The sequence below is a fragment of the Leptonotus elevatus genome, chromosome 5, assembly GCF_054856555.1.
Source record: "Leptonotus elevatus isolate MCC_2025b chromosome 5, RoL_Lele_1.0, whole genome shotgun sequence".
Lineage (NCBI taxonomy): Eukaryota > Metazoa > Chordata > Actinopteri > Syngnathiformes > Syngnathidae > Leptonotus > Leptonotus elevatus.
The window spans coordinates 7739464-7766396 of NC_141243.1; the positions used below are offsets into that span (position 1 = coordinate 7739464).

Consider the following 26933-nt stretch of genomic DNA (forward strand, 5'->3'; position numbering starts at 1 on the left):
AAACATGATGTGCAGAGAAGGATGTGTTGTTAATGGAAGCTGCCTCGGTGCAGTAACACTGCAGCGAGCTAGCACAACATTGGACACTCAGTCAATCAATATTGAGATTCTGCCGCAATGGCAAGCAGAGCAACATGAAGTGGGGACTTGTTTATTTACACAGCTTCAGTATGCCATAAAATTCACTCGTAACCAGTCAGTTAGTCTGTGTACGTACATTAGTCAATTGGGCGTCAGTCAGTGAATCAGTCAATGTGTTTGTCGGTCAATTAGCCCATTCATATTCATTAGTTAGGCAGTCAATCAATGAGTAGGTAAGTCTTTAATCTCACCACTCAGTCAGTTATTTACTCAACTAATCCAGTCCATCAATTTGGTCAATGAGTTAGTTAGTCAATCTGGGAATCATTCAATCAAGGAGTCCGCTAGTCAACGGAGTTATTGAGTTAGTCATTAAGACCAGTGGTCCTCAACCCTGGTCCTCGGGGACCGGTATCCAACCTGTTTTCCATGTCTCCCGCAGCCAACACAGGTGATTCATATCATCAGCTAATTAGCAAGCTCTGGAGAAGCCTGATAACGATTCCCACCTGTGTTGGCTGTAGGAGACATGGAAAACAGGCTGGATACCGGTCCCCAAGGACCAGGGGTGAGGACCACTGATTTAGACAGTCAGTCTGTCTGTCTGCCTTCCTTCCTGTGAGTAAGTCCATTAATTTGCTCAATTTGTTCATTAGTCAATGAATCAGTCAGTCAGTCAGTCAGTTTGTGTAGCTTGGTTAATTTGCCACTCAGCCAATGAACCCTTCAATTAATGAGTCAATAAGTCAGCCTGTGAATGAGTCAGTTGGCCAATGGGTTAACCACTCAGTGAAACAGTCAGCCAATTGATTAGCTACTCAACAAATTGCATTATGTAGTCAGTTTAGCGATCGAGTTGTTGAGTCTCCACGAATTGTGAATAATTAGTCAGTCAATCAACAAGTCCATCAATAAGCTGGTCTATGAAGTGGTTTGAACTATCAACTTGTATGAATTCGAGACGCTGTGACATCCTGTGTCAGCTTTTGTCAGGACGTGTGATCAATAACAGCGAGTCATGCTTCACTGCCAAGCTTCGCCAACTTCACCAGGCCAGGATGTTGCTTTTCGTAGTGGGAACAGGCAAAGCAGGCCAAAAGAGTAGAAGTCAAAGGAAATACAAATCTCCAAGGGAAACTTTGCAGAAAAACTGGGAAAAAAATAATTTTCTGCTTAAGACTATGCATCAGTGTGAAAAGGTCTACGATCCATCACCAACTTCGGAAGAATCATAACCGCAAGTGGAGTACAATAAAAGACTGGCTGATAACTTCAATATGTTCTACAGCAGATTTGAAAAGAACACGTTCACACCCCACTTCCTCCCAGGCCTCACCACCAAAGACCCCCTATCAAACCTCTGACTTCGCACCTCTGCTTTGACCATTTCTGAACAAGACAAGACAGCTCTTACCGCAACAAAAGATCGACAGGATGTCGAGCGGGGCGGCATGTCTCTCTCTCTCTCTCTCTCTCTCTCTCTCTCTCTCTCTCTCTCTCTCTCTCTCTCTCTCTCTCTCTCTCTCTCTCTCTCTCTCTCTCTCTCTCTCTCTCTCTCTCTCTCTCTCTCTCTCTCTCTCTCTCTCTGGACCAATTGAAGAGCATCACCAGATACGTACGCAGGGATACTGTCATGTTTGGGGCTCTGGTTTTGGTTGGGGGTCTCGATTGGTCCTGAGTGTGGTCCTGCCCTTCCTCGGGTTGACCAATCCGGGCCCTCAGACACTTGTGCCTGGCCCCAGGTGTGCCTGGTCACCTCGTTAGAGTGTGCATATTTAGTTCCCTGGTTGTGGTCAGTCGGTGTGGGATCATTGCCGCTTGTCGCTGTCACCACTGGTGTTTTGTTTGTTACTTTGATTTTTTGGTCTTTTCAGATCTTTGTTTATTTAGAGTTACCCAGTACCCCTGTTAGTGTTTTTGTCAAATAAATTATGTTCAGTAGCACATGCTTCCCTGCCGTGGTTCTCCTGCGTGAACCGTGACAGAACGCAACAGACTAACGAGGTGACTAGACACACCTGGGGCCAGGCACAAGTGGCTGAGGACCCGGATTGGTCAGCCCGAGGAAGGGCAGGACCACACTCGGGACCAATCGAGACCCCTAACCAAAACCAGAGCCCCAAACATGACAAATACTGTTTTTGGGTCAATCAGTCAATGAGTTAGTTACTCAATGAGTCAATTTATTAATTTGTCCAGTTAGTAAGTCAGCAGTTTGGTCAAACCATTCAATCAATGAATCAGTCAGACGGTCGCTCAATGAGTTTGTCATTAAGTCAGCCTATGAATCGATTTAATTTGGCCAGTTTGAAAGTTGTAGCCTGTGCATAATGGAAATAATGGAATAGTCATTTAAAGCAGCTCACAACACTAGCTAATCTAATAAACCCCCTCCTAACACTTCTGTTCCAGTGCAATTTTACGGCAAACCTGAGAAACTTGAACTCGCGCTACGAGTCTTAGGACATCTGCTCGCCGCTATTAAACCCAGTTAAATTTTTTTCCACTGGAAACAATAGGCCTCACTAATTGATTTTAATGGCTCTCGCTGCCACCACGCACCCCTCATGAGTCGCGGAAGAGGTCTTTAAGCTTATTATTATCACTATAATTGCCATTACCCCCCTCACTTGCCACCGTGCAAACGGGAGGCGGCGGTTGGAGGAACATCTTTGCCCTAAAGCCGAACACATCATTATTATTAGCGGAGACGGGGAAATAAACAGACACACAATCTCCACCTTCGTAGACCCCCCTCCCGGATGCCCTTATTCCCTCCGCCGCCCTCTGCGTGCAAGCCCGCCGCCGCCGCCGCCGCTTGTAATTTATGCAAAATTAATTGATACATCTTTTATAATTGATGTGCTGTAAACTTAATGAGTAATTTATGTAATTAGTCAATTAGGGATAATTCCGACATATGTTGTGTATGCCCAGAAGGTGTGCTTTACAACCAGATATTTGTCCAGGAGTTTGGCGTTATCGTGTGTGTGTGTGTGCACGCGCGTGTTAATTAATTTTGTTCTGCAGTTCTGCCGTGGTGTCTATTTAACAGCCCCCTTTTGTGAAAACAGATTTAATATTGATCTTTCCTGAGCATAAAGAGCACCTTTTTTTTTGTGTGTGTGCAGCAAGGGCCTCGAAGGGGCTACTCTTCCCACATGGTGCATAAAAAATCAAAACAAAGCAAAAGGAGGAGGCAAAAACACGAGAAAAACACGAACCACTGTGAATACATTAGAACATTTTTCAATAAAGTCCCGTTTGTTAAAATATGCTCCTGATGTCACCTCAGTTGACCTTTTGAGTGGCGTCGTATGAGGCGGCTAATTAACCGACGTTGTTTTTTTGAATATTCATAACCGGCGCAGCCCCACGCTCGCCCCTTAATTACATTGTTGGACTTCCTCTCTGAGGAGGCCGAACTCACCAAAGGCTTAATTATTGCAATGTATTCGGGTGGGCCCCCTCATCCACCCCGCGAGAAGACTGTCAAGGACCCCCAGCCATGACACCTGGCCAGAGAAGGATGTGTATCGTTACGGGAAGGAAGAGGGGGCAAGGGTATCGGGGGTGGTTCTCCACCGAGATTCGGCGTAAAGTTTGTTTACATCCTTGTAGGATCCACCCGAGAGTGTTTGAGCAGACAGACAGCCGCTGGACGGCCCTCTCTGCAATTAATCAACAGCAGCTTGTGTGTGCGCAGTGATGATGGTGCGCAAAGGAAGACATGATTTATTGTTTGCAAAGTCGCAAAGTGCAGTCGAGCACATTTACGCGAGGCCGCCATTCGTGTCTTTACCTTTTTAAAAGCACGCAGAAGTCTAAATCTAACAAGGGTTGGAAATTAACTAAAGATAATAATGCTCAATTCCGATTGACACTCATGTCGTCCTCACAGTAAATGTTTGTTGTCATCACTGGTAACTTCCAAACAAATTATACAGAAAGTAAAGGCCTGGAATTTGCCTTGAAAACAAAATGGCTGACTTCCTGTTTATTTCCGTCTTATCTTGCGTTATGTCATGGTATTTGGGGCTGATTTTTACTCACATTTTGGGGTGCTACTAAGTGAATTTTGGGGGTTCTGGACCCCTGAAATACAAAGTAAATGGTTATCATCATCACGCTTTTAGTCTTTTACAATTACTGACACCCTTCTGTGGTGGCATCACCCACAAATATCACATGCAAAGTCAATCAGCTTTATGATTGTTAATCCTTTAAATGTAAATAAATAATAATTTAAAAACACGTTGAGCTGAAGTGTCCTGCCAGGTCATGCATGAAGATGGTTTGACATTGTTTGACTTCAAAGGTGTATATTTCCTCCAAATTTGGAATATATTCCAAATTGTACAACTTCAGGAACACTCACCTCTTGAATTTCCACTGCAAGGACTGTTCTGACGAGACCATCCAACAAAGACAGACTTACAAAAAAACAACAACACACCTTTACTTTTGCTGGAAAAAATTGCTTGAACTCCAAATTGCACCATTTTTGGGGCATTCAACTTCCTTTTTTTTAAGTCGTTTTGTGTCGCTAAGCAATGATTTGGGTAACACGGCTGCAACTTGGACTGGTCAATGCTGGGGCACATATAGAGAAACCAACATTCACAATCAAATTCACACCTATGGACAATTTAACGTCTCCCATTAACTGAAGAAGAATGTTTTGGGAATGTGTACTTGCTTTGGCTTGTCCGAGATGTTGTGTTTACAAACAGCAACAGAAAAACGTCGGACAGTACCTTTAACTCATTTGCTCCCAAAAACGTATAAATACGTTGCATTTTAAATATTACCATGCACCCAAAAACGTATTTATACATTGTTTTGTTTTTTTTATGTTTTTTTTTATGCTAGAGCATATAGAAGGCTTTGATGCAGCCTCTGGAATGAAGAGAATGCTTGAAGCAATGGTAGTTATTACAAAAAATCCGCAGTGCAGACTATAAAAGATCAACCGCAAAGCCATGTTGCAAAAAGGCTCTTTTCCCCACTGTTTTAAACAGATTTGTAAATAATGAGGAAACTTAGCTATATTCTACTGTTAATTTCTGCAAAACGGAAACAGATACAAATATATATTTTTTTCCTGATGAAAGAAGAAACTCTAATGTTTCTTTTGGTAGGTTCCATGTTTTTGTAGCAATAGAACACCATCATCTGTGGGCCTTGCAAAATCAGTCAAAATCCAGTAAAACAGTTGGGAGCGAAGAGGATTGCTTCAGTGAAAATGGCTGGGAGTGAATGAGTTTAGGAATACCCTCGCATGCGCAGCCACCGATAGTTAGATCAAATGCAAAATGAGAACACTCGCAATGACAAACTCCAAATCCTGCTTCTGATGTCACTCACAAGGCCACGCCCCTTAAGAGGCACACAATATAGTATAATTATAAAACCAGTTTAACATTCTCTTATATGCGTTTAAGTGCAATATTTCTGTATACAGTATTTAAAAAACCCAATGATGAATGGTGGTGTTTTGGTGGCTTGCAAAAAAATAATTTAATTTTAATGAGGAAAACCATTTGACAAATTGAATTAAAGTCAGGGTATTGCATGCTTATTGTGCTCTCAATGGTACTACAAAATTGGTATTTTATATCTCCTATCAGTCGTTTCTATAGTGCCAATAGGGAAAATATGTTTTTTCTTTTTAAATACCCTCCTAATATTCTTCATTTTTATTCATAAGTCTCGCTCGCCCTCCCTCTTTCCCTCTCCCTCCCACGCACCCATACACAACTACCCTTGCGTGTCATTTTTAAAGTGTCTGGTAATAGCAGCGTCATAGACCTGCGGTGGTCTCACACACACACACACACACACACACAAAAAGAAAAACCTGGAATCGGGAGCATCTCATTGAGGAGGAGAGAGAGACGAAAGTTGGAGAGTACAAGACGAGACGCGCAAGCGGGCAAAAGAGAGGACGTCTCCGGCAACTTTTACGCAAGGACTCGCACTTTTACGCACGAGGGGTTTTTTTTCTTTTCAAGTGACGCGGGAACGTTGTGAAGTTTACTAACTCATTGCAGCCCCTTCAATGGCTCAGATATTTCGGACTAAACTCTCCTCCGTGGAAGTTACTTGCATGCTGAAGAGGCTGGGAAAGCGTGTTTAGATTGATTGATTTTTTTTTTTTAAACAAAAGAAAAAGAGCTCTACAAGAGATCATGCCACGACCGGGGAAAAACTCCTACAGTGACCAGAAGCCTCCCTATTCGTACATCTCCCTCACGGCCATGGCCATCCAGAACTCCCAAGACAAGATGCTGCCCCTGAGCGACATCTACAAGTTCATCATGGACCGCTTCCCTTACTACAGGGACAACACGCAGCGCTGGCAGAACTCCCTGCGACACAATCTCTCCTTCAACGACTGCTTCATCAAGATCCCGCGGCGGCCCGACCAGCCGGGCAAGGGCAGCTTTTGGGCCCTGCACCCGGACTGCGGCGACATGTTCGAGAACGGCAGCTTCCTGCGCCGCCGCAAGCGCTTCAAGGTGCTGCGCGCCGAGCTGGCGGCGTGCAAGAGCTCGTCCATGTTGCACTACTTCCACCACCACCACCACCATTTGCAGCATGGCGGCAAGCCGGCCCACCAGGAGCCCTGCGGCCGCCTGCCCCTTATGCACCCGCCGCCGACGACGCCCGCGCACTTCCAAGGCTACGGGGGCATCGCCTGCCCCCAGCCGGGTGGCTTTAAACACCCGTTCGCCATTGAGAACATCATCAATCGGGACTACAAGGGCGTCGTGCCCCTCACCTCGGTCATGCACCACCTGGGCTACCCGGTGCCCCCTCAGCTGATGACCTCCGTGTGGCCCCACGTCGGTATGCTGTCCGAGCCTCTGGCCCCGTCCCAGGAGTACGCACCCTTCGGGGTCCCGGCAAAAAGCCTGTACCACCACCACAGTGCCAACGGGCCTGCACTGCCCGCCGTGCCGGTGCCGATAAAGCCCACGCCGGCGCTTATGTCTCACGGTCTGAGCGGGATGTGCGCCGCGGCCTCCTCCTCCACCACCTGCACCTCCTCCTCCTCCTCATCCCAATGTGACGCTCTGGGGAAAGGCGACCTCCTGCACCCGGCCCTCCTCCTGTCTTAATCACTTGGTGGAGGACTGACAGCAAAAGAGGCACAAAAAGGTGGAAAACTGTGTGAGAAATATTTGTATGGCAGCCTTTTTTCTTTGTTTGCACACTGTTGTTAAATTTGTGATTCATTATATAAAAAAAAAATACAATCAGACACGCTGAACCAAAGAAATTAGCTGAAAACTTTCTACCATATTGAAATCAACTTATAGGGTATTTCCTCACTTTGTAATGCTTGGTTAGTGCTTGATAGCTATTTATCAAAATATTTATAAAGAAGTTACAATTGTCCTAGATTTATTTAGCATTTATTTATGTACACATTTTGGGACAAAATACTGGACATTCCACTACACTCGGGCAGTTTATTTAACATTTAACATTTTAGTTATGAGGAAAGTAGCTGGGGGAGGCCCATATAGATCTAAAAAATATATATAAAAAATCTAAATGATTCAGACATGATTGGACTTTGACATGTTATTGAATAAAGGGGACATTTATGTTAATAATAATGCGTTGTTTATTTTTGCATGTGTTCCTGTTATTTCACTGATTTAGACATGATTTATAAAGAAAACGAGTTGATCATTCCTACAAACGCAAGTCCTACTCGAATGTGCTCAGTGCTCACACAATCTAATTTGGAGGTTATTTTTTACGTCTACGTCATAGCCATGATTAAATGCGAGGCGTGATGAAGAAAGAGGTTGGCCGCATTTGAATCATGACTTTCCTTGCTCGTGCAAACACTCAAAAAAATATGGCATAAATCACAGAGATGGACATCCGAGCTGCATGCGTGTCTCAAATAAATGGATGTGCACTTCGAACAAGTATCGGGATCAAGTTTTCCATCCTTTTTGTTTGACGGCGTTTAAACGGCGGCTTTGAAGCTCGCCTCTTCTCCTCTCCGTGCACAAAGCATCACTGAGAGTGACTTATATTCAAGCCCCGCCATCCTCCCTGCTTAGCATCCCAAAGGCTCCTGGAAACGGTGTCCACCCCCCCCCCCCCCAACCCCTCCATTGTCGCACCAGCCTCTGAACAAATAATTGACATGCACCAGCCGGACAAGAGAAGCGGAGGAGTGATAAATAAAAAACGATTTGGTGTTATGGATAACAAGCGGAGCGCATAAACACACAAATGGTGATGACCACACTTTTTCTTCTAAGAGAGTGTTCGTTTAACAAGTTCAAGTTAGGGTCAACAGGGTGGACTAGTGACTCAAAGATATAAATAAATAAACAAATATATAAATAAATAAACCCTTGCATTTTTTTTTAAATAATAAAATAATCAGGGTTGAGTCTTGGCAAATTATATTTTTTAAGTTTTCAGTTTAGAAAAAATCTGAATTGTATATTAGTGACATAAAATAACTCATTTGAAAGTTCAAATAAAAGAAAATCTTTATCTCATTTTTGTTTGTGAAACATGAAAAAAAAAAGTTGTCATTTAGGCTCCACATGCAACTTTTACAAATAAATGGACTGTAATCAAATATAAATTGTTTTATAACTCCGGATTATTATTACATTTAAAATGTTGATTATAATGTATGTCATGTCACACGAATGAACACAAGTGCTGAGCATGTCTGTCTCACATTTCTGAGATTTGGGGGGCGAATCTTAACTTCCTGGGTCCCACATTTGGAAAAAAAACAAAAAAACAAAAAACATGCTTCTGAGGTTAATTGGAGACTCGAAAAAATGTCCTGAGTGTGAATGTTTGTTTGTCTTTGAGGACAAGCAAGCACCATGGATGGTTGGTGAGTTCCAGTTAGGACCAGAAAGTACGCATGTACCTGCAAGTGAATGTGTGTGTATGTGTGTGTTTGTATGTGCACACTCATGTGTGTTAATTCCCTAATCAGCAGGCTCTAATAAGCCTCACTGCTCTTCAGTATAATTAAATGCCACTAATTAAGACACAATAAGAGGAGTAATAATGCAGACATTATTGCCCCCCCCCCCCCCCCCGTGATCTGCTGAACACTGAATTACAATATTGTATTTGTGGGTTATTTGATCGCAAACAGATCCATTTGGCCCTATTTTTTGTGCCCAGTGCATATAGCGCAAAGCGCGGTCTATTTGTGCGCATGGGTGGAGTTTTCATTCTTTTGGTATTTTCCTAGATTTTGTACAGGTAGTATTGGGCTTAAAGGGGGCGTTTGCACCATTGTGGGATGGAATACAGCCGACTCCCTGCCAATTGAAGCGGCTCCCCTCGTTACCATTCAAATCAGAGCGGGGGAACGCGCACACATGCTTGACAGAAGCAGAAAATGACTCTCTGGGTTTCGAGAGATGAGATGGCGGGCGCAATTTGTGTTACAGGTAATCCGCTAGATCTCCCTTTGCGGATGATGTCGGCCGTGCGTATGACTTGGGCAATTGGAGAGCGACTTGCACCCCTGATCGTGCATCTAATGTGTAAACCCACCCCACACACAATACCCGGCGCAAGATTAAAATCGAGTCTACTTTCTGTTAGCCTACCAATTTAGATGTGCCGTGGCTGCCGTGGCTGCCGTGGCAGCCGGCGCATCCAGAAAGTCATAATAAGGTCCCAAACATCCGTAGCTCGACTTGCCCTGGCACCAAAATGAAGATGCACCCGTTTTTACATTGACAGCATGGAAACCTGCCTGTGAGAATTTAGATATTATCTATTAAAAATAATAGATTTTTGGCAATGCAATAAAATTTTCATTAAGAATTTGCTTTTGTTTCCCTATAAATTGACATGAACATACCACCAAGCTTGAATAAAGTGTATAAAATTTGAGCGGAAAATGAATAATATGAGCCTTTTGAATAACTGAATAAAACATGGCGGTCAGAGGTGTGTTAGTGTCACAAGTGAAACTGCAACGTTGCATCGTCAATCGGGCATTAGTGGAAATTAAGCGCACTTCATAAGGGCCAGAGGTGTAAATTCTACATGCTTTGTTTTAATGATTAGGCCGTCATAACCAGCATCTTAATTATTTTTAATCACCTTAACTCGTACACGCTGCAAAACAGAGATTCATTTGTCATTCATTAACACTCGTCTTTACAAATCTATAACCACAAGCAAGACTAATATTAACTATTAAAGCTGCAAAGCGTAGCGAGTCAAACTTCGTCACAATGCATTGTCCACACATGCAAGACTTTTTATTTTTTAGGTTTGCTCATGATTGACATACTGAATTTCATGTCGTTAAATGAAACTAGGTTTGCCGGTTTACTTACATAAAAATCCAATTACAATTGTTCCTAAATACATTTATTGACAAACAGTTCCATTACATTTAAAGAAAGATTATTGTGTTTTAAAATTAAATAGAACTTAACAGTATTTGACAGCCTTACTGGGACTTTATTTTAACAGGTTTAAGACCCTGGCTGTAACTATATGCATGATTTGAACATTTAATCCAGCAATTCTTTCAAGTACCACAAGAGGGAGCCAGTCATATACCTCACTCAGCGGTTGGACTAAACTAGTAGTCTCTCTGCTTTTTTTTTTTTGAGATTTTTTGGGCGCTTCAAGAGTCATCTTACATTGAAACAAAAGTTGAAGTCTACACAGGGATGATGTCTTTGTATGAAAATATTTTGCTCTGGGCTTCTACTTTTGTATTTTTTTTATTTTTTGCAAGATGAAGTTACAACCTTCTTTGCAACCAGACGTGTAATACATCAAAGTCAGACGACATATAATTACAAAGGCATTGTTGGAGATTGGCCTGGTATAGGCCTAAACTGTCTGATTGATGATGTATGTACTTACTATACATTTATCACAGCAGATATGATAGCAGATTTGTTCTGGACAGTCTTTTTGAAAGTCTTTTTTAACTACAGTTTTAGACAAAGTGAACATTAGTGGATGTTGTATGTAAAGTATTCAAATATTTCATGTTTTAAGATCAATTTGCAAGATGGCATTCAGCAATATTGCTATTCTCTCTTTTCAGCGTTAATTGGAGCGTGAATTCAAAATATCGTTCAAGGCAAGGTCATCCGCTGAGTCGCAATCGTTTATCCCTGCATCACAAGCGAGCACTTTGGCTTTTATTAGCGTAATAAAGTCAAGCTTCATTTTCGCAAAAAGCCTCCTGACCTCTGGGCCCTCTCACACTCCTTCAATTAATTTGTCACATTCATATTCCATCCCACACACAATGAGGATGCTATTCTACATCATCATGTCGTTACCAGTAAATTATCACAGAACATTGTTAATATTAAGGCTCACTGTGTTGCAGAAATTAGATGTAATATTGAGAAATATGTTTTGATTAGTGTATTCACTTGAGTGGTTCCTAACAGTTGGTTTAGATGAAGAATAAGCAGCACATTTTGTCTACATGAGGGAATAGTTCACATGAAAATGTGATGTTTATTTTTGCGAATGCCTGGCAAGATCGTGTAATTAGGTCTGGATGATTCATCAATTTTATTGATTAATTTGAGTTAATTTGAAAGGATGAGGCTGACTTCATTTAAAAAAAATTATTTTAGAATTAGCGGTACAGATCATGGATGGATGGATGGATGGATGGATGGATGGATTGTTTTTTAGCGGCTTACATACTTCAAAGCGTATCCCTGCTACAAAAGCAGTCAATGTTGGCATTTTTTGTCAGCGTTGCCAATATTTTCCAAACAATATTTTCTTTTCCAAACAAGCGATGAGTGAGTGCAGCTGAGAAACACACAATATGAGCAACAAAATAACGAGAAATAAACCAAATTCTGGACAGACAGACATTGCATTTTTTTTTTTTACTTATTTTTTATTATTATTATTTATTTATTTTGTGAAGAACAAAAATCGAATTTTCTCAGTTACAACATTATATGCTTGGTGGTGGTTTCAGGGACTAGTTAAAAAAAACACACAAAGTTATGGTGATTAATCATAAAATATGATTCCCCGTGTGGATGGGTCTACTCTGAATGGAAACTGTTTGTATCAAGTACAATACATCACGTTTTATGCCTTTTCTGATGAGTTTTCCTCATACGTTTATTTAGTGAGGAGGCTCAATAGTGCCTGTCTAAAATATAATTTCCACTGCACAAGGGTAGCATACAAGGAGCAGGAAGGCTTTCCAAAACCATTAAAGTCCATCACAGTGGGCCCTCTAGTGGAAGATGCATGCAAGTCTGATATTGTAAATGTGGTTACTACGCTCACATACCAAGTTTTAGGCCCGATTGATTTGGTCTTCTTCTTCTTCCTGTTTTTTCCCCCAAAGCATTATATAAGATAAACACAAAAACGTTATTATTATTGTTGTCATTATTATTATTATTATTTTTTTAATCGATAGTACTGTAATGACCATTAATTTTCAACCAGTAACGGGAATAAAATTAGAAATTACATCAACTGAAGACTGAATTGTAAGCACATAACCAACGAAATAGTAATTTGTCAAAAAATAATAAAAGTCAGACAGCTTTTTGTGTTTGTCACAGATTGAATTAAACTGTCACAATAACTGTGCGATGACGATGGTGACGTCATCGTTGCATCACCCAGGTTGATTTTTCCTGGATTGAAGCGTTAAATACATAAGGGAGCTGCGGTCTGCGTTGTGTCTTGAGTCCGAAATCAATGGAGAAGATATAACAGTACAGTCCAGTGGCCGAAAAATGACGTCGCAGGTTGGAACTTCCGTTGTGACGTCACGGCCACGCCCACCATCACGTACGCTACGTCGGTCAAAGCAGAAGAGAGGCAGGCTTGCAGGCAGACCCCTGAATGTAAACATGGTGACAGGTAGATGAGAAGAGCTCCAAAATGGTCTTCGAAAGCCTCGTAGTCGACGTTATCAACAGGTTTCTGGGCGACTACGTAGTCAACCTTGACAGCTCGCAGCTTAAACTCGGCATCTGGGGAGGTAAATGAACTTGTTTTGTGTCTTTCTTGAGCGAGGCGGTGCCATAGTGCGCCAAGCTAGCTTGCTAGCTAGCGTCTCATTGACGTTAGCTTGGAGCTCAACCGGCTGTCATGTGTCAGTTTATTGACCTACCTCAAATGAAGCAAAGGAGTCCGGCAGGACTCTGGAATTAGTGCCGAATACTGTTACTAGACCAAATAAGTTAGAAGATCGAAGTTCTCATAGAAATGCACGGTTTTCAACGACAATTTCCCGTGCAAAGCTAAATGCTGTCGTTACTGGGTTGAATTTCGCAGCGATTACGGGTCACACCCTTTCCCAGTTTGTGAGTTTAAGCAAGAGTCCTGCAGACAAATAATGAGCTTCAAAAACAAACGTATTGCATTGTAAACTTCCTGAATGTATGCACTCAATCGCTACATTTAACAGATTGCTCGTGCTTTGGCCTCCTCCCATGCCGTTACAGCATATCAGTCTTAGTGAGGATAAGTGGTGTAGAAAATGCATGGCATAGAACAAACCAAACAGCCAAGTAGATTTTTTGCTACCTACCTATCTATGAATGTGTCCCACTCCCCACTGTAACGAGTCGACTGACTCGACACCTTTACATATTCACAGCAATACCAATATTTGGCAGCTAGGCTGACAAAAATGCAATAACGATTTTCATATAGTGCTTTGGCACTAGCATGTCAAAATCGAAAGTAAAGGCAAACCAAGCCAGCGTTATTACAAATTAGCTTGATCTGTCTTAGCTTCTGATTACAAATTGAAATAAAATAGAAACTCACCAGATATGCTGATGCAAGCCTCCTTCCATTGCCCCTTGCCTGTCTGTGTAAGATGCAGTGTGCATGTGTTCAACGCCAGCACGAAAGATTCTGAAAGCATTGGGTAGGTTACCTTTACATGACAACACAGAAGCTGCAACCGGTTTGGACGAAAGACCGACATGACTGAAAGATGGCTTACCAAGACAGTAAGAGCTATGAAATAAAGAGAATAGACTGCTGGAAATAAATGAGTTGCAATTTGTTGTAGCGGTAAGTTGTAAATGGAGGCAGGCCCGTAGTTTGTAGGGTCGGTAGTTTTGTCCTCCATCTTCTAAAGTTGATGCAAAATCAACACTGGTCTTTGCCTCTCGGGGCCTATAACGATAGGAAGTGAGTACTGATTGATCTTAAATAATGCACAAGCTTTGGAGGCAATTGAAGTCAATGGGCTTTAAAGTCAAAAGCCTTCTTGTTTGATGGTGGAAGTGTTTCTTGGGGGCTTTTGTTATGATGGAATAGGGCTGGCTGATATGGCCTTAAAATAAAATACAGTATATAAATCAGGTTTTAGGGTTTTTTTTCGGTTCCATGTTAGTAGCGTAAGAAGTGCACATTAGCAGTAGTGTATTTGTAGAGTCAGGATGTTGAATGGTAACAATCGGTAATTCGATTTTTTTTTGAATTTTTTGACAGGTGATGCTGTGCTTCGAAATCTTGAAATTAAGGAGAATGCTTTGGTAAGTTGCATGCCTAAAATGCATGTGCTGAAAATATAAAATTTCACACTTTTTTTTTTTTTTTCTCACAGAGTCAGCTTGACATTCCCTTTAAAGTGAGAGCGGGACACATAGGTGAGATTGCTTGGTTTTAAGCCTTTCTTTCTTGTAGACACATTTTCTCACTAGTTTTATCTCAATAGGGCGACTGCAACTCCAGATTCCCTGGAAGAACCTTTACACCCAGTCTGTGGAGGCCACACTTGATGGCGTCTATCTGCTCATCGTTCCAACAGCAAGTATGTGTGATTTCCCATAGAGAACAATTGTATTTGTTACAGAGTCCAGAATTGTTGTAGGACCATCCGTTAGGCTGAAGTTAAAGAGTGTAGTATAATTTGTTACCAATCACAAACATGCATTAGAGCAGGGGCTTGAACAATGAACCACTATATAGTCGGGGTTCACTATATTATGAATTGACACGAATTATCCCACTAAAGACAGTAGCGTAGAGCTTAGTAAGATCAGGCATGATTGTATGTTTAATCCTTGATGGGGCTCACTTCTTCGCAGGTATCAAGTACGATGCGGAAAAGGAGGAAAAGCAGCTGCAGGAAGCACGACAGAAGGAGCTGCAAAGGATTGAAGAGACCAAGCTGAAGGTCGCTGAGCAAGGTTAGCCCCGTGTGCCCCAAAACTGGAGAAAATCAGCCTGTAACTGATCCACATGAAATCGGGCGGACATACTAGGATAGTGTCAAGAAGCAGGAAGTCTGTTTGAGCAGTCATTCTCAGCTAATCAGTTCATCTCCAATAATACAAGACATTCAAGTTGGTTTGTTCATTTATTTGTCACTTCCAATAGCTTAACACAACCACTTAGTCACTACGGCCAAAACATACTGCGCACTCTGCACTCACATCATCACTGTGTGCGCGGATTTGCAATTGGCGTGAATAAACAGAGGTCAACGTTGGTTAATCATTAACCTACTAGGAAAAGCAAGTATCCTATACAGATGGATGACACTACATTATGGTGGTCTACGCACCTAAATTGTGTGAAGCACAACATCAAATTGTGATAATTGTTTCCCATAATCACCCTTAAGAAGGTGGTGTGTGTGTATCGCCGCTTGTAACTTTAAATCCTCTGTGATTTGTTTGACAGAGAACCCCACAGCAGAGAAGCAGGACACTTTTGTGGAGAAGCTTGTCACTCAAATCATCAAAAATGTTCAAGTCAAGATCTCCAATATCCATATTCGTTATGAGGATGATGTGAGTATTCAAATTATTGTCTGTGTGTGTGCTATAAAGAAGTACTGCAAATAAGTAGTTTTCCCCGTGGGTTTTTATGCTATTATTGAAATTATTTAAATTTTCCTAAGGTCACCAATCCGCAGTGCCCTTTGTCCTTCGGCGTGTCTCTCAGCAACCTTAGCCTTCAGGTAATCAATCTCACCTTACATCCATTTGGTGTGGTTATAGTGTTGGGGTTGTAATGGTACATACAAATGAGTATGAACAAAAATGTTTCGGTAAATAATTTTTTTTTATCATTAATGTACACACATCACCCCATATATAAAAAAAAGAAAAGAAGGATTTGTCGATTTTTTTTTTTTGATGTATTACAAAAGAAAAACTGAAATATCACACAGCCATAAGTATTCAAGAGTCTTTGCTCAGTAGTAGGATCACTTTATTGGCGTTGAGTGTTCTTAGGAATGATGCTGAAAAATAAACTATTCTTGTGTACTTCCCTAAAAAGAAAACTGTTGGACTGTATATTATTATCTATTGTTTCTTTTTAGGGCCGTTCATTAATAGCAACATTTACTGACAGCAGTTTTAAATATACAAACATTTTATTTCTTAATAAAAACTATTTTTGTTACACATTCCTAAAAAGAAAACATTTTTATATTTAGCATTTTGTTCCCTTACTGTACCCAATGTAAATCAAACCGCAGGGTTTGTAGCGAAGCATGACTTTTGGCATACCATTTCACCCCATATAATATAACCCTTGTTTCTACCCATAGACTTGTGATGAGGACTGGAACCCAACACTGTTGGATGAGAATGCGAGGCTTTTCTACAAGGTAAGACGTTCTTTGTATTCAAAAGGAAGTTTTTGTTACGCTAGTATTTCCGTTTTCTCATTGTGAGTGACTGATTTGAATGTTAGATATTGTTATGTCATGGTTATACAGTATGGCAATGAATTGCTTTAATTACTGTTTCCTTCCTCTCAGTTGGTTCAGCTGGACAAATTGTTTGCCTACTGGAATGTCGACTCGGTGCTCTTCTCCAATCACAGTCCAGATGAAGCTTTGGTGAGTCCAAAGTTTTTTTTGTGTGAACATTTTTGTCACACTGTGTGGATAAAGAACAAAGAAGTGTCTTTGGCAGGTGAAAAATGCAATTCAGCTTCTCTTTCTTGGTCTTTTTATAGCTTTGTCTCCAGAATAGCATGGACCTCAAAGGCTCCCGTTCTGCAGACCACGATTTCAGTAAGTGTCGGAACACGTTTGCACCAACTCCAGTAAAACGCGACATGCAGGCAGAGTTTATTCTTTAGATGCTCTCACTTTATTGGTACAGTGAATTGCTGCTTGTGGCAGATGATACATTCTAGACCCAATCTGTGATTTTCAGAGACCAACATTTATGCAGTAGTTTCACCCCTTATTAACTTAAAAAACACATTCAAACTTGCTACTTAGCTTAATGCTAGCATATAATACATGCGAAATGCCATTGATGTTAACGGTAACTTATTATAAATGATAAACCTTCAAACAACTGCTATTTTAGCACACAGAGCAGCAACACATTAAAACACCATACAACAATACTCACACAGCCACATATTTCCTTTTCTCTGTGGCAACAACAAATTTTAAAATGTCAAAACCTTTTACTGTAATTCACCAAAGAGTTAATTCTTTATTCTTAGTGGACAGCAAGTGCTTCCTGGCATGTTGTGGCTTAACTTGGTGTTATACCTAAGACGTACCATTCTAAATTGGACTTGAATGTATTCTATTAAAAGTTAAAAACTCATTTAAAAAAATGGTTATCCGCAATATATCTGTTGCACAAACAATGAACTGCAATATAGCGGGGAAACATTGCTATATAAAATCACATAGTCTTTTTACTGCGCCACAGTTTTTCGGCCCATCTCGTCGGATGCAAAGCTGTGCATGAATCCCAGGTCAGACATGGACTTCTCATCTCCCAAAATCGACCTCATGGTCAATCTCAGCGAGGTGGCCATTGAGCTGAACAAACCCCAGGTAGGCAGTGTCGTGATGTGGCTTTTTGGATAATAGCCTGCTGGTCCAAGTGCCCAATACCCGTTTATGTCAACATTTCAAGTGACAACAGGTTCACAATCTGTGTACAGTATTTTGATGACGTAAAACTGGCAATAAAGTGTACATTTGCAGTATAAATTAAAAGTTATGAATCAATCTATGGTTCTATGAATCCCGAAGGGAATAATCAGTGCTTTTACCACCGCATCTGGTAGTCAGCATTGATGAAATTGGCTTAATAATGATTGTACTGGTCCTCTATCTAGTACATCAGCATCTTGGAGCTACTAGGCTCATTGGATTTGATGTCACGCAACCTGCCATACAGGAAATACAGACCGGAGGCCTTAGTTCACAACAATGCCAACAATTGGTAAGACACTGTTCTATAATATGACTTCTTGATTTGTAATATCCCCCACGGCTGTAAAGCTTTCCGCTGTGATGTCTACAGGTGGGACTATGCCATCACGAGCGTCCTGGAGGTGGACGTGAAGCCCCGACTCCACATGTGGTCGTGGCCACACATTCAGAGGCACCGCCAGCTGGTCAAGCACTACCGAGAGCTCTACAAGATCAAGATCACCAGCAAGAAACCTAGTGAGGAGTTACTCAAGGAACTACAGGTGGGCTGAAAAGTAGGAGTTAAGAGTGTTTAAAGCAGGGTTTCCCCAACATTTATTGAACCAATATTTTACATAAGAGAATGTCATTGCACGCCACCAAACAAACACGTCCACAAAAAGTATGCTGTAAAAAAAGATTTTGTTCACAGATGTAATTAGTGTGAAATCTGGGTCTGTTCAGTTAAACTTAAAGCTTGTTGTATGAATGGCCACCGGCATATCAGGTCTATTGTACCTTCCTCTTGCTGTACACCACTAACATAGGTCATGCTTCAACCTGTCAACAATGTTTCTCATGTGTTATCAGGAACCTGAGAAGACACTAGATATTTTTAACATCACACTGGCCAGACAGCAGGCTGAAGTGGAGGTACTGTAATTTTATTATGCCTGCGTTGCACGTGATATGTGGTAAACATGTACTAATATTATGTGTCGTGTTCCTCTCCTCAGGCGAGTAAAGCAGGGTTGCGTATTTACCGTCAAGGTTTGAAGATGGAGGAAGAGCAGTCTCAAGGCTGGATTAGCTGGATGTGGAATTGGGGGGAAGAGCCTGAGTCTGAAACAAACGTGGAAAAAAGCACAAGCACAGGTAGGGTGGATGAAATGGTGCTTGTCCACATATATCCGGTTTCTGACTGAAGCCCATCCCTTCCCGTCCCTATCAATGTGTTTACACACAGGCTTTGATGAGCTGTTAACTCCCAATGAGAAAGCCAGGCTCTACACTGCCATCGGATACAGCGAGACGGCCACGAATTTCATTTATCCAAAGGATGTGAGTCGCTTCCCGCACACTCTCCATTAATCCACAAACAAATTGCAGCTGAAGTCTGTCAATCCATTTTCTTTAGTGCTTGTCCGCTCGGGAGAGCTTGAGCCTATCCCAGCTGACTTTGAGCGAGAGGTGGGGTAGAGCATGGACTGTTCGCCAGTCAATCACAGGGCGCATAGTTTAAAAAAACACTGAACCAAACGTGTATGTGGCAAGATAGTGTTTAGGAGTAGTCAGTTGATTAAAACAAAACAAAACTGCTCTTTAGCCAGTCTAGCTGCCAAGTCATGGACTGAGAACATCTTCACCAAACATTTGAGTAGATGCCGCTTACCAGAAGCTAACACTGTTAGGTAACTCCAACCATGCAGCTTTGCTTAGCTTTTGGCTTTAACATGATAGCGCAGATCTCATTACTTGTGGATTGCTATTTTCTCTGCTTTTCTAGTTTGAGGACATGAAGGTAAATTTCCATATGGAAAAGCTGAGTGTCTCCATCAAAGACAGCATTGACAAAGATGAGATCATCAAGTTGACTGTTGGGGAGCTGATGTCCTCCCTGACGCAGCGATCTGGAGCACAAGCCATCAAGTGTGCCTTGTTCTTTGACACTTGTATATGCCCGTGAAATATGTTTGTTCAGTTTTAAAGATAATGACAAAAAAATGTCTGCAGATTCACAGCCGAGCTCAGTTTGTTCGAGATCACGGGTCAAGCAGAAAGCAGGCCTGCTCCCACCCTCCTGTCGTCAAAGACAGTCGGCACGGGGACAGGCACTCCGCTGCTCAGTCTTTTTTTCGAGACTAACCCTCTGGACCAGAGTGCCAATCAGCGGCTCTTTGCTGAATCGCAGCCGCTGGAAATCATCTATGATGCCGTGAGTGCAGTCGGTTATAGTTAATTGCTCCATGTGATAAAATTATTAACAAGTCTGGGTGTATTCTTTGTGCATGCAGATGACAGTGAATGCCATGTCCGCGTTCTTCCGGCCTCCTGACGACCTGCAGCTGGACGAACTCACCAACGCCACACTGATAAAACTGGAGCAGTTCCGGGACCGTACATCCACTGGTCAGTTGCTTATACATCAATAATCTCTTAGCACTCAAATTAGTAAGGTACAGTGCAGCCTCTAAAGTTTCTCAACCCGTTACATACATCTCTTAGCACACCACCAAACCAAAATATAAAAAAAGGATATGAAGTGAACACGCATTCACACCAACGGACAATTAAAAATCTTTAATGAACCTTACATGCATGTTTTTGAAAAGCCATGATTCACTATCCAACGGACTGCCGCAATGATAACTGAAATGTATGTCAAAAAATTATATATATACATCAAAGGTTGAAACTTGAGTAAATCTTGCTAGACTTCAACTCTGTTATAACCTACAGCTTGTTGACCTGCTGTCTTTTTGTGGATCGCAAAAAGCAAATAATCATATTCCCTCAAAAACTGGAACACTTAACTCGTAAAAAAATCATAGCAACAAAAATAATATATGTGTCTCCGTCCTGGCTGCTCAGTAAATATGTTTAACACCATCTAATATCTTTTGTAGGGCTCATGTATGTGATAGAGACCCAGAAGGTGCTGGACCTGAAGGTAAACCTACTGGCTTCTTACGTCATCATCCCACAGACGGGCTTCTATGATGGCACTCAGAACATCCTGTTGCTGGATCTCGGACACTTGCAGGTGAGGAAATGTCATCGAGGAGTTTTCTTCAAGCTTAATTTACAAAGCATGTGTTTGTAGATGTCCAGTCAGAGTAAAAAGCATCTGCCTGCGCTGTCAGCGTGCTCCAGCAAACTTGAAGACATCATGCTGAGAGCTTACGACAGCTTTGACATCCAACTCACCAACCTGCAATTCCTTTTCAGTAAACCAGGTACATATTATTTGCAAAATGAGTTCAGTGAAATACAGGAAATTTAATTTCCCACACGGGAAATGCTACTCACCCACCTGCAATAGGTGAAAAGCCACCATAGAGAAAGACCATGCACTTTTTTTGGTATAATCATATTAAAACACAATTTTTTAAACACAATGTAACTGTATGTAAGCATAAAAAAAAGCAAATGTATCACTGACAAACGGTATAACTGATGTGTGAAACCTTTCCTGGCTATAGATGGCAACTGGAAAACGGCTCGAAAGCAGAAACAATCGCCACTCCACATCCTGGAGCCGGTGGATTTAAAAATGGAGTTCAGCAGGGCCATGGTGGTCAAAGACTCGCGCATGGCAAAGTAAGTGTTAAAAAAGAAGAAAAAAAATGATGGCAAAGTTGTAGCTATGTGGTTATGTTGTGGCTCAAATTGACCTATTTTAATTACAATCCAACAATTTTCAAAATGGCTTGCTTGCTACGCTGTGTTTTTCTTTTCTTGTTTTATCCCCAGATATAAACTGTCTGGAGAACTCCCTCTGCTCTCCCTCCGGATCTCCGACGTTAAACTTCGAAATGTTCTAGAGCTGGTGGAGAGTATCCCCCTGCCGCAGACAAAACCCGCTACACCCAACGCTGGTGGGACCCAACATTCAAAGGTGCGCGCACCTCAGGGCCACATTGCCCTGAAAAATAAACCACAGTAGCACACAGTCAAGTAGATCTTTGGTAATCTGAGTATATAATGAATATGTTAAAATCATGGCATTTCTACAAATTTGTCCCAGTATTATTACATATCGGTATAACTTGGACCGTCTCCTTCTAAGCCCAAGCAGTTCACACCACAGCTTTCCACAAGGAGGCGTCTGCAGTTGGCCGACCAGCGCTCCTCTGTGCTTTTCGAGTCGTGTGAGACCATCAGCATTTCTTCACTCGGTGAGCCTAGACAGCCTCATCGCCATTATTCATATTGTTTATACACACACTGTAAGTGATGCTAATGGGTTTTGGTCTCATCAGGGTCTGAAGAAGACTTGTTCTACGACGCCCCCAGCTCTCCCATCACAGGACAGCAGTTTTTCCCTGACACTCCCATGCCGCTGCGCTACGGCGACCTGAACAGATCGAAGACCTTCGCGCAGGACGAGCGTCAAAAGAACATGACCGACTTTCTCATGACATTTGAAATTAGCGAGGTAATGATGTTGAGTGACCGGACAGACATATGGTGCTTGATATAGTTTTCAAATGGTAGGTTTTATGGAATATTGAATTTTTTTTTTTTTATTTTTTATTTTTTTATTTTTTTTTTTTTTATTATTTTTTTTTTTTTTTTCTTTTTTAAGAGCTCAGTATTGTTCATTCGGAAATGTCATCATCATTGCTCTTTTTTTTTTTTTTTAAATATATATATATATATATATATACACATATATACATACATATATACATATATACATACATACATACATACTTTTTTTTTTTTTTTTTTTTTGTGTGTGTGGGTGAGTATGTGTGTGTGCGTGCGTGCGTGCGTGTGTTTGTTAGCTCACCAGAAAACCTATTAGAAAAAAAAAATCTTATACCGTTCACCTAAATCGAACACCAGGAGACCCGAGGGGACCGAAGAAAACCAAGGAAGGTGAAATCCAGCACCGACCAGACACCCCCCACCAGAACTCCTCCCCAGCCCAAGAAACATCCAGACCCCAACAAATCCAAAAAACATAAAGTCAGGGAGGCCTCAAGAGACCAACGGAGAGACCGAGAAAAGGAAGGAAGGACAGACGAAGCCGCGTGAGATCCGAGACACCAGCCTCCACCGATTCAATAACCTGAGGAGGAAACAGATTGTGTCTGAGTTTCGGTAGATGCTGGTGTGGTGGATCTGGCATGCATGAAAATCTCCACCAAAGAGGGGAGCCGTCGACCCCCGCCGGAACAGAGCAAGCGCAACACCTCAGGGCCCCCCAGGCCGCGGCAGCGCCAAAGGACGACCCCCGGGCCCCACCAGGGCCACCGGCCGGAGAGCAAACCCAGGAGCAGGAGCGCCCCCCGCCCCAACACGGCCCGCGCCCCCGGCCCAACGCAGCAGGACGGGGCACTGCAGGCCCACCAGGCACCCCACCGGCCCCCAACCCCCGCCCCCCCCACCACCCCCCGCCCCCCATCCACCCCCCGCCACCCACCCCAACCCAGCCCCAGCCGCCCCCATGCCCCCAATCCCCCAGACACCCCCCACCCCCAGCACCCCCCCACCCCGCAACCCCCACCACCGCCCCCCCCCAACAAAGCCGCCCCCCCCCCGACCCCACCCCGACCAACCGGCAGCCCCCCAACCCCCGACCCCCAGCCCCCGGGGACCACCCGCACCCAGGCACCGGCGCCGAAGAGGGGCCGGACAGCGGAGCGGAGAGGGCAGCCGCGCCCACCCCACCCCCCGCCGTGTGGAAGGACGGAACACCGGGGGCAGAAGGGGGAGATGGGGGCACCGGAGGGCGGCCGACACCCCCGAACCCCAGGCCCAGCGGGGGAAGGCCCCGGTCGTCACCCCAGCGTTCTTTGTGAAAATTAACCCCTGTTACTGAGTCCGCCAGCTCGCGGACTGGCGAACTCTACCCCTAAACCGTGAATGTGACCCCACCCAGTGTATATACAAGTGTGTGTGTGTGGTGCATTAAAATTAGGAGCAGGTGAACCGGAGCCGATGGAAATGATATTCCCACGCTCCGATCCACCCGCCACCCAAGCATGTTGCTGAGTGTATGTGGTGCATTAAAAAAAATAGATAGGGCGGGGGGGGGGGGGGGGGGCGACACGGACAGGGGACCGCAGCACTGCTCTATACTGCGGCCCCCAACCGATGGCACCCCCACAAGCCCCCAAGCCCCCCCCCCCACCCACAAGTTGTGTGGTGTATTAAAATTGGAGGGGAGTTGTAGGGTGAAGACGGTGTTTCCACCCTACCCCACCCCCCAAAGTGTGTTATGTGCCCTATATGTCTATAAAAGTGTATTGTGCAAACCTAGTGTAGTGAGTTAAGAGGTGTGACCAGCGGGGCCCCCCCCAACCGGGCGGGGGCAGGAGGCGCACCGGCCCACCAAGCCCCCACCCACCCCACCAGGACCCCGGCGGGCATATGGGACCCGTCCGGCGGGGCGATAGGGCTCGCCCCCCGGATACTGGGTCCCGCCCGAGGTGTCAGGACGCCCACCGGAGCGGGGCGGGCACGACACCAAACCCCAGCCACCCCCGCCGGCCCCCATAGCACCGAGACCCGGGCCATGGATGGAGCCCCCGGCCCAGGGGAGGGGAAGGAAGGCGTACCGGGGAAGGGGAAGGGAGGAGGGAAGGGGACGACAAGAAGGGCAGGGGGCAGCGGCAGGGACGCAAGGAGAGGGGGAGAGGAGGAGGAAGGGCGACGAGGGAGAGGGGACAGGGAGGCGGAGGACGGGCGGGGAGAGGCGAGGAGGGAGAGGCAGCAAGGGGGAGGAAGGGGGAGGGGAGAGGGAACCACCGGGCACCCCGGCGGCCCACAGGCCCCGAACCGCGTCGCCGGGCCCAGAGCGACGGACCGCGCCGGAACGGCGCCGCCCCCGACACCAGGGAAAGCCCCGCAACGCAGCACCCCCCAAGAGACCCAGGGAACGGCCAAGACGCAGCCGCCACCCAGCAGCCAACAGAGGGGCAGACCCGCCCACTCCCCGCCAGGGGGGACAGCACCCACAGAATTAACCCACTGGCATGCCGTGAATCCGAATATCAACCCCTGGTGCCCATCGGAGGTGAATCCGCTCGATCCCGCTGGCAGCAGCCGGGTTCCTGACTATGGAAACACAACCATTAGTTACAAATTGCCTAATACAGAAACATCAATGCCAGTTATAACGCTGCTGTGGCTCTCGCTAACAGGCAGAATTAAAATCCAAGTTTAGGTTAAAAAATTCTATATACGTAGACCATGTTTCTTTAAATTTTGACATTTGGTTTTTATTTGAGGCAGATATTTTTTCCATTAAAATATGATTTATGAGGAGGTTAGACCATTGGTCGATATTCAAAGTTTGTTTATTTTTCCAGTTAACAAGAATTGTTTTTTTTGCGATAGTAAGGGCTACAAGTATAGATTGAAATTGTTTATGTGGTAAGTCAATTGTTGTTAAGTCACCTAGCAAACACAAGTTTGGAGAGAACGGTATCCTACAGTCCAAGACAGCGGAAAGTTTTTCTAAGACTTTAGTCCAGAAACACATAACCGGAGTACATAACCATAAAGCATGAAAATAAGTGTCTGTAGTGTTTTGTAAACACTGGAGACAAATGTCGGAGTCTGAGAGTCCCATTTTCTTCATCATATATTGAGTAATGTATGTTCTGTGAATAATTTTATATTGGATAAGTTGTAAATTTGTGTGTTTTGTCATTTTAAAAACATTTTCACAAACTTGAATCCAAAAGACAGATTCCGGAGCTATAGACAAGTCTGTTTCCCATTTTGAGATGGGTAAAGACGTTTTATCAGTATATGAAAGTAACTTATATATTTTTGAGAGTTTTTTTGTTGTTGTTGGAGAAAGCTTGGTAATATCTTTAGCTAAAACAGGCGGTTGGAGGAATATTGAATTTTTAATGGATTGTATACAAACGGGTGCCTATCCACACATCAATTGTGAAGGTACACTGCCAAGTTAATATTTTGTGAATTAGCGTTTTGCCAAACTACGACAGGAAAACTCAAAACGGCGTGCTGCCATTCTTGATCCTTGGGGTATTTTGACAAAAGTGTCAGACACACCTTTTTTTTCTTCTTTTTTTGTTGTTGAAAATCTGCATCCTTTTTGTTTGTTTCTAGTTCTCTGTCCAGCTGTGTCGCCTCAATGGCAGCTCTCAGGAGGTTGCGGTGCTCCACTTGGAGGTAGAGGGCCTGGGCACTGAACTGAAATTATGCACCTTTGAAATGACATCCAACACTTACCTCAGGGAGATCTGCCTCAGGTGTCCCGAATACAAAGGTCAGTTTTTTAGTGTCATTTAATCAGCTATTGCCCTCTTTAAGTCGAGCTGTGGAATCTATAGGCAACTATAAACCTTTTAGACAAGGGCATCAATTACTCGCAGGTTTTTGCTTTTCATGTCAGCTCGTCCCGTATATAGCACTACTGTTATATAGAGATAAAATATGATGGTAATGAATATAATATTTGCACAAAACAAAGAATGAATAATTAAGACATTACGGCCCCCTTTTTTGCCTTTTATATCACTGCCGGGTCAATAAATTTAATATGGCATGTTAAATTCAAAGATATTTGAAGTTTTAATTTGCATGTTTCTACTTGTTTAGATTTCAAAAGCAAGGAAATTCAACTCATCACTACTTTAGATAACACTGAGGTCGACATGCTCACACTGGAGTATATAAAAGTAAGTGGCTGGTAAGATAGTTTTCCAAGTCCTTGTACAGTATTTTTTTTTAATGTAACAATGTTATGATGATTTGTATTTAGGCTGATAAAAACGGGCCTGAGTTCAAGTCCCTTCACAACAACACAGAGCAGCTAATAAAGGTAAAGTTGGACACAGACACACACACACACACAGTGATTTTTAACATCTGAACCAATTTTTTTTTAAATGTGAGAGAGCCCCACATTACTGAGGAAAAAAAAAGAGGCAAGGTGCGACTCTGAAGCCAC

At 43.3% G+C, this 26933-nt stretch overlaps 2 protein-coding genes across 4 annotated transcripts in view; both read left to right on the forward strand.

Annotated features, from left to right (window-relative positions):
- Window positions 1-6272: 6272 nt before the first annotated feature.
- Window positions 6273-7205, forward strand: foxb2 (forkhead box B2). The gene has a single exon (XM_086076657.1). It carries the CDS (start codon window positions 6273-6275, stop codon window positions 7203-7205), a length of 933 nt encoding a protein of 310 aa, XP_085932783.1.
- Window positions 7206-12929: 5724 nt separating this feature from the next.
- vps13a (vacuolar protein sorting 13 homolog A) overlaps window positions 12930-26933 on the forward strand; it is a 37645-nt gene continuing 23641 nt past the window's right edge. For all 3 annotated transcript variants that reach the window (XM_086075932.1, XM_086075933.1, XM_086075934.1), the window contains exons 1-28: window positions 12930-13108; window positions 14578-14621; window positions 14693-14735; window positions 14804-14899; window positions 15177-15278; window positions 15775-15884; window positions 15995-16054; window positions 16652-16711; window positions 16865-16945; window positions 17065-17122; window positions 17784-17911; window positions 18199-18305; window positions 18387-18558; window positions 18866-18928; window positions 19012-19150; window positions 19242-19336; window positions 19782-19924; window positions 20009-20210; window positions 20290-20404; window positions 20902-21038; window positions 21099-21231; window positions 21478-21595; window positions 21749-21893; window positions 22065-22173; window positions 22258-22433; window positions 26090-26249; window positions 26582-26661; window positions 26745-26804. In XM_086075932.1, coding sequence (XP_085932058.1) covers window positions 13009-13108; window positions 14578-14621; window positions 14693-14735; window positions 14804-14899; window positions 15177-15278; window positions 15775-15884; window positions 15995-16054; window positions 16652-16711; window positions 16865-16945; window positions 17065-17122; window positions 17784-17911; window positions 18199-18305; window positions 18387-18558; window positions 18866-18928; window positions 19012-19150; window positions 19242-19336; window positions 19782-19924; window positions 20009-20210; window positions 20290-20404; window positions 20902-21038; window positions 21099-21231; window positions 21478-21595; window positions 21749-21893; window positions 22065-22173; window positions 22258-22433; window positions 26090-26249; window positions 26582-26661; window positions 26745-26804 — 3036 coding nt within the window. In that variant the 5' untranslated portion in view covers window positions 12930-13008. The remainder of the gene's footprint in view (window positions 13109-14577; window positions 14622-14692; window positions 14736-14803; window positions 14900-15176; window positions 15279-15774; window positions 15885-15994; window positions 16055-16651; window positions 16712-16864; window positions 16946-17064; window positions 17123-17783; window positions 17912-18198; window positions 18306-18386; window positions 18559-18865; window positions 18929-19011; window positions 19151-19241; window positions 19337-19781; window positions 19925-20008; window positions 20211-20289; window positions 20405-20901; window positions 21039-21098; window positions 21232-21477; window positions 21596-21748; window positions 21894-22064; window positions 22174-22257; window positions 22434-26089; window positions 26250-26581; window positions 26662-26744; window positions 26805-26933) is intronic.